Consider the following 13,402-nt stretch of genomic DNA (forward strand, 5'->3'; position numbering starts at 1 on the left):
CATGAAGGTAAAAAACTGTGTGCAGTAGCGCCCAACCCCCCAAAACTTACCTGAGCCCCATTGCAATCCAGCGATATGCAGGAGAGCCTTGGTTCTCTCCCTCCTCATTGGCTGAAACAGCAGCAAAAGCCACTGGCTCCCACTACTGTCAAATAACAGCCAGTGAGCCAATGAGAGAGCTGGGGCGGGGCTGAGCCATGCTCTGTGTTTGAATGGGCACACAGAGCAGCGACATGGAAGCAAGCCTGCTCAAGTGCCCCCATAGCAAGCTGCTTGCTGCGGGGGCACTCGCCAGGAGGGGGGCCCAGGAATGCCAGCAGAGGACCTGAGAAGAGGAGGATCTGGGCTGTTCTGTGCAAAACCACTGCACATAGTAGGCAAGTATAACATTTTGTTATTTTAAAAAAAAAATGAAAAAAAAAATCCATACAGTAATGTGTACATGAGCACAGGACAAGTGCTGGAGAATTATCATTTGTTTTTTTCTGAATAGCACAGCACTAGTTTTTACCTAAATGCAAGTTTGTTGAGGGTGTGAAACACTTATTAAGTGCTTGCAGGCTGTTCACGTTTATTACGTATATATATATATTTTTATTCACAGGAGTCTAGGGTTGTACACACAGTTTTTTTTTTTGCATAAGACAAGAAAGACCTTTCATAGTTTGGACCATTTTGTAACAAATATATACATACATAATATACCCATAGCCAAACGTATGGCATGTTTATGAGCTGTTAGGAATGGCCTTATTTTAATCTTCTTGTTGGCTTTACTTTTTTTTAGTAACTAGTTTGTGGCCTTTAACCTCACAGGAAATATTGCCACATTTAGTCTATTGATGCAATGCAGCAGGAAGTACAGTATCTAATTTAGAAGAATGTATTCTGTACAGTCAATAACAGCGATTCCCAACTCTTTTATATCAGGGCATATTATGCATTTTTCAGCAGTAGTTCAGACCATCTTCAATACTATTTTTTAGGACCCTATTTGACATAGATCAGACAAATTGTAGAACAAAAAAAAAAATCAAAATCAAATCCAGCTTCCGATAAAACCCTTTTTACATGTTTAAATACATAATTCGGGTTATAACCTCTGTCAGGTCATTTCTGTCACTGAGCTCACTGTATACTAACTGTCCTTGAGTACTGAGCACCACAAACTACAAACATGAATAGAGCATTAACACAATGCATACATTTTTAACCACTTCAATACCGGGCACTTATACACCTTCCGATGATGTGGCACCAATGAAGTGGCACTGATATGTGGCACTGATAGGTGGCACGGATAGGCGCCACTGATAGGTGGCACAATTAGGCACTGATAAGTGTGCACGGATTGGCATGGATAGACGGCACGGATGGGTGGCACAGATGGGCACTGATAGGAGGCATGGATGGGCACTGATAGGCAGCATGGATGGGCACTGATAGGAGACACGGATGGGCACTGATAGGAGACACGGATGGGCACTGATAGGAGACATGGATGGGCACTGATAGGAGACATGGATGGGCACTGATAGGTGGCATTGTAGTGTACAGTATTGTACGGATGGATGCCAATCAGTGCCAAACAATAATGCATGCCAATCAGTGATGCCCATTGTGGGCACTGATTGGCATCCATTGTGGTCTAGGGTGGCATACCTGGTGATGGGCATCCCTGGTGGTCCAGTTTGGGCATCCTTTGGGTGGGGGCGCTGCGCTGATAACCGATCAGCACAGAGCAGCAGCCAATCGGCTCTCCTCTACTCACGTCTGACAGACGCGAGTGAGGAAAAGCCAATCAACGGCTCTTCCTATTTACACTGTGATCAGCAGTGATTGGACATGACTGATCATGTGGTAAAGAGTCTCCATCAGAGACTCTTTACCGAGATTGTAGTTGCGATGTGTCAGGATATTGAAACCACTTTGCCGCCGTCAATCTGCTATATGGTGGGCGGCAAGTGGTTAATGTTTTAAATCAATTTTTCTTCAACAATAGATTACCCATATAGTGCATAACCACATCAATCAAATACCAGCATTATACTGCTGTCAAACTAATAAAAACATACGTAGAGCTGGTGGTTGCTGTGGGGGTTAGTATATAAATGCTCTGCACTTAGCAGTCTATTTAGAAATGTTTTTACTTTTTTACTTTTACTATGTTTTTAGATTCACTTAAATGTCACCCAAACAATTAATTTATTCTTTGAATAAGGATTTATATGGAAAAATGTGGGAATCCTTGGTGAAAGCTCTGTGAATCTTGTGTAAAAAGATTTAGAAATAGACCCCTAAGTGTATGGAGGAAAAAAAAAAAAATCAGTACACCTATGAAATACACCCACATTTCCCCATGTTTTGTCTTGCTGCAAGTACCAAAAATATATATATACTCCTTGACTTGCAAGAAATCCAGAGAGCTCCTAAAAGAAAAGTATGGGATTTTTTTTGGAACCATACTCTTGTAGGTGGGTGCAGCATCAGTCCAATGCTACATCTGTCCACCGCCGGCTCTAAGCCTGAGAGCCGAGCAATCAAACACTGCCGATCCCTTAGTTCTCAGAGCTCCCCGAGCAGAGAGCTTGTGAGCTCTCTGGTCTGCCCCCCCCCCCCCCCCCCGCTTACTGGAGTGCTAGGCTGTGGAGGGGGCAAAAGCAGCCGGCTCAGGCTCTCAGCAGCTCACTGGGAGGCTGAGCCGGGTGGCGCTCCACTTATGAGGGCGGATCCGGACCATATGGTCATGATCTTTCCAGAGCCTGAAGCGGCTATGTGACATCAGCCGACAGCGGATTTCAGTCCACTGTCTGCTGAAAACGGGCCACAGGAGTGCAGAATGAACAGTTATCCACAGGAGAAGTACAGCCAAAGGAGCGTTGGCTGTACTTCCCCACTTTAACTTCCCCTTTTGAGCTGACAATGCTGCCTCTGCATCTACTAAGATTTTTAAGCAGTGTCATCAGCCTGTCAGCCTCCCCCCCTGTTGAACAACAAAATACCTCACCCTAATGTTATAGGGGGAAGGAGGAAGGTGAGGGAGGTCAGTAGTCCATTAGAAGAGAACTGGGCATGGCTGACAACACTGCTTGGTATTTTAGTGCTGCAGAGGCAAGTGTTGTCAGCTGAAACAGGAAGAGTGCACTTGATTTCTAACAGATTAATAAGTACATTTCTAAACTTGCATTATTAAAGGAACAAAACCTGTGAAAATTTGAATGTATTGCAGAGATATATTAATATATTTATAAAATAAAGTCCTAGAGTAGTGATGGCAAACCTTGGCCCCCCGTAAGTTTTGGAACTACATTCAGTGATGGCGAACCTTGGCACCCCAGATATTTTGGAACTACATTCAGTGATGGCGAACCTTGGCACCCCAGATATTTTGGAACTACATTCAGTGATGGAGAACCTTGGCACCCCAGATATTTTGGAACTACATTTCCCATGATGCTTAACTACACTGCAGAGTGCTTGAGCATCAAGGGAAATGTAGTTCCAAAAAATCTGGGGTGCCAAGGTTCGCCATCACTCAATGTAGTTCCAAAACATCTGGGGTGCCAAGGTTCCCCATCACTGTCCTAGAGTGTTACCATTTAAATGTCTTGTAACAGTTTTAAGGTGGAATTGGCTGCCTCCAGGCATACCTCTCCTTAATTTATTCATTGCTACAGTATATTTTAGGTATACGTAGAGGGCTTGGTGCCAGATACCACAGTATACATTCAGAGGAGTCTAGTGGCATCTATCCCCAATGGGTCAGGGCTGGTTTGGCAGCATAAGGGGGACCGACTCAATATTAGGAGGGTGGTCACAAAGGTATTGCTGATCTGTGCATGCTCCAACGTGGAGGATCTCATAAACAAAATTTAGGCCTGCACTATACAAAGGGGCCTTGAGCTGACAGTGGGGCTTCCACAAATAGTTGCAAATTCTGTGCGTTTAAAACCCCGATTTTTAATCCAAATTGTTAAACAGCGCATTTTTTCATTTTTTTTATTTTTTGGCTATGTGGTAAGCGTGTTAAACAAATTTTGTTTTGTTTGTTCTGTGCAAAGCCCTTCTATACAGAGCTTAAAGGGGTTGTAAACCCTCATGGTTTTTCACCTTGCATTCAATGCATGCATTCTATGCACCTGATGTCTCGGGTCCCCATCGGATATATTGATAGCAGGAGCCAAAAGCTCCTGCTGCTGTCAATAAAATCCAGTGACACAGGAGCCTGGGGGCGAGGCCGAGTCCTGCTGTCTGTGTCAATGGACGCAGCAGCAGGACTCGGGAGCACGCCCGCATGAGTGCCCCCAGGGAGAACGGCTGGCTGTATGTGGGGGCACTCGAGAAGAGAAGGAGCCAGGAGCACCGCAGGGGGACCCCAGAAAAGGAGGATCGGGGCTGCTCTGTGCAAAACCCTTGCGCGGGGAGGTGAGTATAACATGTCTGTTATTTAAAAACCAAAAAAACAAAGCTTTACCATTATTATTATTATTCAGGATTTATATAGCGCCAACAGTTTGTGCAACACTTTACAACATGGGGGAAGACAGTACAGTTACAATACAATTCAATACAGGAGGTATCGGAGGGCTCTGCTCGTTGGAGCTTACAATCACTTTAAGCAGGTCATACGTTTTTCCCACCATTTAAGTGCCTGATCCAACATGCTGGATTTTATTTTGAAAAATGAAAAACAAATGACGGCACAATCGTATGCGCCATTTTCATTTTTCAATCGACAGAACGTTCGGTTTTTCAGCTCGTCTATGGCCTGCCTTACTCTAAAGGCTAATTACTAATTAAGGCAGTTGCCATTTTTGTTTCAGTATTAATAACCTACCCAGTTTAAGAATGTTGAATTCCGGTAATGAAGCTGATGCGCACAGTTGATAAAATACATGATAATTTCGCTCCTCCTCTGCCTGGAAAAAAGAAGCAACAACATAAAGAAAAAAAAAACACCAATATATGGATTACTGGAAAGCAGACTGGAAATTTAGCATTTTTGCTGGAAGCAGCCTTAGCTTCAGCAAGCATTAAATCTCATGTGAAAACTGTACATGTGCTAAGCAATACAGACAGACTGAATCAGCACTTGGATGCAGAATTTGAAACATCATACACTGGAGTTCTACACTACGGCTTTGGGATCAGCTTTATTTTTCAAAACAAAATTGCAGTGTGGGTTAAAAATGCAGACTTTGGCATAAAAGGTTGCCTAATCATAAGTAGGGCAAAAAAAAAAAAAACGAAATCAAAATGCTGTCTTGCACCATGACACCAAATTGTTTTGCCAAAAAAGTATGGAATACAAAGGGGTTGATTTACTAAAACCGGAGAGTGCAAAATCTGGTGCAGCTCTGCATGGAAACCAATCAGCTTCCAGGTTTTTTGTCAAAGCTTAAAGTGATTGTACACAATCACCTAGTAAAACAACCCATTCAGTTTAAAATAGAAATGAAATGCGAAACATTTTTGCATAGATATAAAAATCATTAAAAATACCTTTTTTTAAATGATCACATTCTCTCTGTTATCAGCTGCATATGAGCTGGGGGGGGGGGGGGGGGGAGGAGAAGCAGTAGCACACTGAGCTTCCAAGTGAATGGGTTGCAGTGAGGACTTGTCAGCACAAATCTGATCATTGGAGGAGAGCATACTGAGTTTCCAGCACAGCTAGAGAACTGACAACGGTCTGCTCTCCTGCTTAGTGTAGTCAGTTTTTTTTTTTTTTACAGGAAAGCAGAGGACTAGCAGGAACATAAGGGATCTCGCATAAAGGAAGCAATACAAAGAGAACAGGATACTTTCTCATACAAGTACATGGTACAGCGGGAACATATCAGGAATATGAAGTGTTGGGGTAACAAACACTTTAATTGAACAAGCTGAAGGTAGAAGCTGATTGGCTACCATGCAAATCTGCACCAGATTATGCATTCTCCAGTTTTAGTAAAGCAACCCCAATACGTACTATTTTCTTTTCCTGCTTAGCATTTAACTTTAAAATGTTTGAATATTTCTTGTAGCCTCTTCTGGCCAATTTGGCTTTCAGAGGTCATCACTTTTTGGAGTTTCAATGTATAGGAATATGCCACCTGTATGTCACATTTGTATAATGTACAAAACTGTGCTTTGTACCGACAATAAGGGGGAGATTTACTAAAACTGACACACACAGAATCTGGTGCAGCTGTGCATTGTAACCAATCAACTTCTAACTTCAGCTTGTTCATTTAAGCTTTCACAATAAGCCCCTGTTCACATGTCAAATCGCATTCCAAATTGCAGCCTATTGCTGGCAACGGCACTGTCCTAATCGGTGCAACGCCAACTTTATGGCGCTGTATTGATTTCCAAAAGTAGTTTCTGCACTACTTTTGGTGATTTTGGGAGTGATTTGAATAGACATCTGTGCATGAACCCGCACAGATGTATTTCAAATCTCCCCAAACTCGCACTGAAATGCGGGTTTGAAATCGTGCAATTTCAGCTGAACTCGAGCAATTTCAAACTCGCGTTCAGTGTGAACAAGGACTCCAACCTAGAAGCTGATTAGTTATTATGCCCAGCTTCTGTGTGCACAGTTTTAGTAAATCTCTTTTGCTCTCTCTCCAAGTGGCCTTTCTGGTAAATGTGTGACCTGGCATATTCAACAAAGAACAATGTCTAGATTGACAGTCAGGATCATAAGAGTTGTATTATATCAGTTGAACCCCCCCTTAAGGCTCTCTTATGCCGCGTACACACGATCAAATTGTCTGCCGCACCACAGTACGCCGGACAATTCGATCATGTGTGGACTCCAGCTGACTTTTTTATCATAAAGTCCGCCGGACTTAGAAAGTAGTTTTGACTCAAAATTTGTCCGCAGGACTTGGCTTTCAGCGGGCAATCCGTTCGTCAGTGTGCTAGTCTGGCGGACTAAGAATGACGCATGCTCTGAAGCAAGTACGAGAAGGAAGCTATTGGCTACCAGCTATTGAACGTCCTTTTTCAAGTTCCGTCGTAAGTGCTGTACGTCATCACGTTAGGAATCGCCGGACTTTCGGAGCGTCCGTGTGTCGCCAAGTCCGTTCATTATAAAGTCTGCCGGATTGTTTGCCGGACCAATTCCGCCGTGTGTACGCGGCATTACATTTCATGCAGGGTGCGCAGTGAATTGGTGGATGTTGCTAACATACAAACAAGACGAAATAAGTCTTCACCATTGAACCTTCCCCGCGATAGTCTTGTCTTTAATTCAGATAACGCAACAGCCATCACAAGCTGACATTACAGCACCTTGCAGAACACATTTCTACCTTGAGAAATGGATCTTCTGACATGTGCTGTTGAAGATTCTTCCTTCCTACTCAAGATCATATTTATATCTTCTTGGACAGACAATGGCTAGAGCTTCACTGAAAAAGAAGCATTCTCTACAGAAGCTTCAACAGACATAGAGGGGATAAAATATAGTATAAATTACCTGTATTTCCTTCTTTTAGAGTTTCTAACTACACCCTACTTTGAGAATGTCCATGCCTATTAGTGTGAGATAGGATGTAATATTAAGAAGGCCCTTCACTGCCACTTCTCAGGTACAGAGCCAAAAGAGCTTTAGAACCCAGAGGGCTCTTTGCAAAGTTACCAAGCTTACATTAAGTTCTTGAAAGTCTTATATACCACAACCAGGTTTTAGAGACATGCTCTTTGCTTTAAGGATATCTGTATTGTTTATGTCAGATAAGCTCTGAGCCCCTACACATTAGATCAGCCATATAAAAATGTATAAAAGTATTTGCTTTCTTTTGTTAGATGGCCGCTAGGCCACAGACATATCAAGAAAGAATGCCAGGAATTATTTGTATTGCATACTTACATTGGTCCAGCTTGGCACAATGTTAAGTATGCATATCTGTTAGGCCACTGGGGAAGCTGAAAATGACTGTAGTAGTTAGCGCAACTACTATGATAGCCACAATCTAAGGCCCCTTTCACACTGGGGTGGTTTTCAGGCGCTACAGCACTAAAAATAGCGTCTGTGTAGCGCCTGAAAAGACCGGCCCCTTTCACTCTGGTGTGAAAGCCCGAGGGCTTTCACACTGGAGCGACGAGCTAGCAGGACGGTAAAAAAAAAGTCCTGCTAGCCACATCTTTGGAGCAGTGAAAGGAGCAATGTATTCAACCCTCCTACTCATTGAAATCAATGGGACAGCGCGGCTATACCGCCGGCAAAGCACTGCTGCAGTGGCGCTTTGCGGGTGGTTAAAACCACCCCGCTAGCGGCCGCAGAACGCCACTAAAACAATGGTAAAGCGCTGCTAAAAATAGCAACGCTTTACCGCCCGACACCCGCACCGCCCCAGTGTGAAACGGGCCTTATGGCTCCTGCATTGGTTTTGGGTGATCAGCTTCCCCTCTATACACATACCACAGGGTTCAGCAATGCCACCAATCATAGAAAGCTTTGTATTTTTTCAATGGACACAAGGCATTCTCTGATTGGATAAGGTGGAGATGGTGACATCACTGCGCCTCCTCTCTACCTCATGTAATCAGACAACACCTTGTATTCAATGAAAAAAAATATACAAGGTGTTGTATGAATGATGGTTGTAGCATCCAATACTACAGTGATTTCCAGCTTCCCCAGTGGTCCAAGGCATATATTTTGCCCTTTTTAGATAAACACGGATTAACAACTCATCGAGTCAACTATGTAAAAATAAATCTTAAACAGCCAGCTTTACTTTACATTACTGCTCATTATGTCTTCTAGGCTTGGCAACTCTAACAGTAGGTATTTAGAATTATTCCAGGTCCCTGATAGGCCACTACCTTTTCCTTTGTGTATTAAACATTTATGGAGATAGGTACTGAGATCTTTAGACCAGCAAATTAGTGAGCAATAAACAGTCACTAATGAAAGCTGTCACCCACCGGGACAGCACAGTGATTATTGCTAGCGGTTATATCAGCCTCTAGCGATAATGGCATATAAAATCCAGCAAGTTGGTTGTACCCAAGTTGATCGATCAATCCACTTGGGTACATTCAGCCTGCCCATACATGGTTTGACTCTTGGCCGATTAAAGCTGAACCAGCTGAGATTCAAACAGTCTATGGCTGGACTTAAAGTTCTACAGATACTCAAGAGTAAATTGAATTTACTAAACAAGAAACATGTTTCTATTGACTTTAAACTGTAGGCCAAAACAGCATTAAAACTGTTCTCCCGAGTCGTTCTTTGCATTGCACTGTAAAGAAAAAAAAATCTAAGCTACTATAAGGTCACGTACTTTCATGGCTCAGAGGTGTGCTTACCTGAAAAACCACACGAGATTTCTCTAATAAATATGTCCTCATGTGAGCACCAACAATCCGATACCTCTTATCAAATCCAATCTCTATGTACTTTCCAAAACGACTGCTGTTATCATTTCTAGTAGTCTTTGCATTCCCTATGGCCTAGAGAAGAGAGAAGATAAATAAAGTCAGTAAAATATGTTGAATAAAGAACAACTGATAATGTTATTATTAATATTATTATTATCAATACTATTCACCTACCATGGTTACATGCCATTCTAAAATGGCCAAAAACACATGACTGTTCCCTGATGTAGATGACTTTGGCTAAACTGGTTGACAATTTTCAGCCCTTGATCATTAGCAGAGACACAGGGCAGACTAGTCTCCTCAGGGAACATCCATCAAATAAATGAAAACACCTTGTACAACTTACTTTGGTTTACCTATTCCATTATCCATTATTACCAAAAGTATTGGTATGCTTGCCTTTACACGCACATGAACAGTAATGGCATCCTAGTCTAGTCTTAGGCTGTAAGGTTCAATATTGAGTTGGCCCACCCTTTGCAGCTATAACAGCTTCAACTCTTCTGGGAAGGCTGCCCACAATGTTTAGGAGTGTGTCTATGGGAATGTTTGACCATTCTTCCAGAAGCACATCTGTAAAGTCAGGCACTGACGTGGACAAGAAGTCTTGGCTCGTAGTCTCTGTTCTAATTCATCCCAAAGGGGGTTTATAAGGTTGAGGTCAGGGCCCTGTGCAGGCCAGTCAAGTTCTGCCACCCCAAGTTCGCTCATCCATGTCTTTATGGACATTGCTTTGTGAAATGGTCCAAATCATTTGGGTTGCTTTTCAGGGGTTGGGCTTAGCCCCTTAGTTCCAGTGAAGGGAACTCTTAAGGCATCAGCATACCAAGACATTTTTGACAATTTCATGCTCCCAGCTTTGTTAGAACAGTTTGGGAATGGCCTCTTCTTGTTTCAACATGACTGCACACCAATGCTTCTAACTTCTTTTAGTAAACCAACAACACTGTGCCCTTGCTGTGCTGAGACCCCAAGCAGTGCTGTCAGTCCTACTGGACCAGTGATCGCCAACGCTTTGGACCTCACGGACCACTAAATTCACAATTTTGAATTTGGCGGATCACTAACATAAGTTTTACATGCCTTATACATACAATGCTTCAGCTCTGTGTCCCCTCCCCCTAAATGACACTGCTGCGTTATACACACAATTTCCACTGGATCACACTGCTGCCTTATAAACACAATGCTCTGGCTCTCAGCCCCCCTTCCCCTGGATCACACTGCTGCATTATAGACACAATGCCCTGGCTCCTGAGGTTATGCTCCATGCTTATCCCACAGTCTGTGATCAACACTGTCATTGGAAGTCCCCTCCTTCACCTTTGGGTCTCTGCACTACTACCAGTGCCTCCCTCTGAGCTCACAGCAGCTGGGACTACAGAGGAGTATCAATGCACATATTATGAATAACACCGAAAACAACACTGGGCAGTGTACATCCACCACTATGTTGATTTGTGGAAGACCCCCCGGTGGGCCACCAACATTTTCTCATCGATCACTGGTTGGCGACTACTGTACTGGACTACAGAACAAAACACCGCACCTTCCCTTAGGTTAAATTGGAAAAACATGCATGTAATGCAGCTGTACAGATTTTTGTTTTGTTTTTTACTTTGCCCAGACATAACACTGAGATTTGCTCAAATATAAGACTAAGCCCCTGTACACACGGACGGAGATTTCGACAACCAAATCCGTCAGATTTTCTCCGTTGGATCTTGTCTGAAACAGTTGCATACACACGGTCCGACTAAGTTGTCGAAAAATCCAATCTTTCAGAACGTGATGACGTAATTTCGTTACGATGGGACTAGATTCAGGCTAGTAGCCAATAGCTTTGATGTAGGAATTTGATCTGAGCATGCGTGGCACTTGGTCCGATCAAAATTCTCTACACATGATCGGATTACGTCCGACCGGCCCAGTTGGTCGAGAAATATTTCCAACATGTTGGAAAATTGGATCCGACGGAGATTCGGACGGAATCAGTCCGATGCATACCACACACAGTCGGATTATATGACGACACGGTCCGATAAGACGCATTCCGACGTATTCTCCGACCGTGTGTACGCGGCATAAGACTAATCACATTGCCGTATCCAATAATGGAGCAGACAAAATCTACAATACAGGAAAGCCTATAGTCATGTATTTTTGGTTTCTTTTACCATCACTGTTTCACAACAAGCAGTAATTCCGAGAACAGGCATACAAATGAGCCTTGTACATACTGTTTATAACCATATATATACAAAATGAACTAGGACCATATGGGCTATATTAGAGGCAGAAATCATAATTCTAAGGATGCTGGATCATATCAGGAACTATTGTAACAACATGAGCTTCCTTCTTTGCTCATTTCAGCCAAACATTAATACTAGAGGGCAGAATTCAGGCTTTCTATTCTGTGCCTAGGCTGTCTATGAATACTTCCAAGCATAATGTATTGGAATTACAGGAAAACAAATGAGGTTTTCCCAGCAAGTCGAATAGAATACAATTAATTTTTGGTTTTCGGCAAATTATTTATTTCTTTCATTGGATTTAGAATAAAATCACCAGGCATTAAATACAGAGAAGGTTTTTTTTTTTTAAATGCTTAGAAGACAAATGTGTATAATCCTCTGTGCTGCAAATTAAAAGACTGGCAACAACATTTAGCCCTCGTTCTCACCAAGGATGGGTTTGAAATCATGCGAGTTCAGCTGAACTCACACGATTCCAAACCCATATTTTAGTGCGAGTTCGGGGATTTGAAAGACATCTGTGCGGGTTCCTGCACATATGTCCATTGAAAGTCCCCCTGAAGTCACCAAAAGTAGTGCAGGCACCAAACCGATTCAGATGGTGCCATTGCTGGTGTTCTTTCGATTTGTGCCCTCCATTGCTGATCGGCACCATAGCGCATGGGCACACTGTAGGAGGGTTTTTTCAATGGGAGATACACAGGAACAATTGAAAGCTATGCAAAGAGTGGAGAGACACCATAGATTTCATATTGTGCCTCGCTGTAAACCTGTGGTGCAACAGCGAGGCACAATATGACAAATACGGTGTCCCTCCGCTGTTTGCATAGCATTAAATTGTGTCAGAAAAATGGCATCTCCCGTCGAAAAAAGGCTCCTATGATCTGTGCATGCGCTATGGGACATTACTCCAGCTGATCAGCAACTCAGCTGGAGTGCCCTTCCGTTCTGCGCATGCACAGGCACTTTTCGTCGGCAGGCACATATAGACAGAACACCGGCAATAATTTCCGATTTGGCATGCAATTTAATATGTCAAATCGGCCGATGTGAACGGGGGCTAAATCAGATAACTGAGAGATTAACATTTTTTTTTCTTTTATATTTAAAATGAATGAAAAATCATTTGATCCAAACCAAAAGACAAAGATTTGCATGTCATCTGAAAAAACATTGTTTGCTATGAAAGCCGTTCACATCTACGTGGTGCGATTCTGATCCAGGGGGAAAAAATGGTCCTGTGCGACTTTAGTGCAGATTCTAAATTTTTTTTTGTCTCCGGGTACGCTAAATCCCCTCAGAAATCGCATTAATTTCCATTAGAATTGCACCTGTCATAACAGAAATCGCATTGTGAAATTGCATCAGATTTGCACTACATCAGTATGAACCGAGACTAAACGCTAACCCCCCCGGTCCATGTTACACTCATGTCTAGGGCTCTCTCCCCAAAGCTATGCCATATTTGCAGAGATCTGTGAATTAATGATCTGCAAGTCCCATATACTACTGCAGCTGATGGACCTGTAGTTCACAACGAAACATAAGTGTGGCGATTACGCACTCAACAAGAAAGAGCCTGCAAGATCCTGTGCATTGTACCCGCTATCCAGGGACGTCTTTAATATTGATAGGACCCTGGGCAAAAATATTTTTGGGGCCCCCTCCATGCAGTTTTGCTCTCCACCTGCTCTTAGACATACGATAAATAGCAGCTAGACTCAAAATCCATTTACTGAATGAGAACAGGCAGCGATTGCGAT

The 13,402-nt window shown here is 42.9% G+C and overlaps 1 protein-coding gene across 6 annotated transcripts in view; it reads right to left on the reverse strand.

The window, feature by feature from the left end:
• Positions 1 to 13,402, reverse strand: part of MYO5A (myosin VA) — a 285,827-nt gene that overhangs the window by 132,503 nt on the left and 139,922 nt on the right. For all 6 annotated transcript variants that reach the window (XM_077474307.1, XM_077474306.1, XM_077474309.1 and 3 more), the window contains exons 6-7: positions 9,307 to 9,450; positions 4,838 to 4,919 (exon numbers count right to left, since the gene is read on the reverse strand). In XM_077474307.1, the coding sequence (XP_077330433.1) occupies positions 4,838 to 4,919; positions 9,307 to 9,450 (226 nt within the window). The remainder of the gene's footprint in view (positions 1 to 4,837; positions 4,920 to 9,306; positions 9,451 to 13,402) is intronic.

This window comes from Lithobates pipiens, unplaced genomic scaffold (assembly GCF_037356315.1).
Source record: "Lithobates pipiens isolate NorthernLeopardFrog02 unplaced genomic scaffold, aLitPip1_a1.2 Scaffold_8, whole genome shotgun sequence".
In the NCBI taxonomy this organism is placed as follows: domain Eukaryota; kingdom Metazoa; phylum Chordata; class Amphibia; order Anura; family Ranidae; genus Lithobates; species Lithobates pipiens.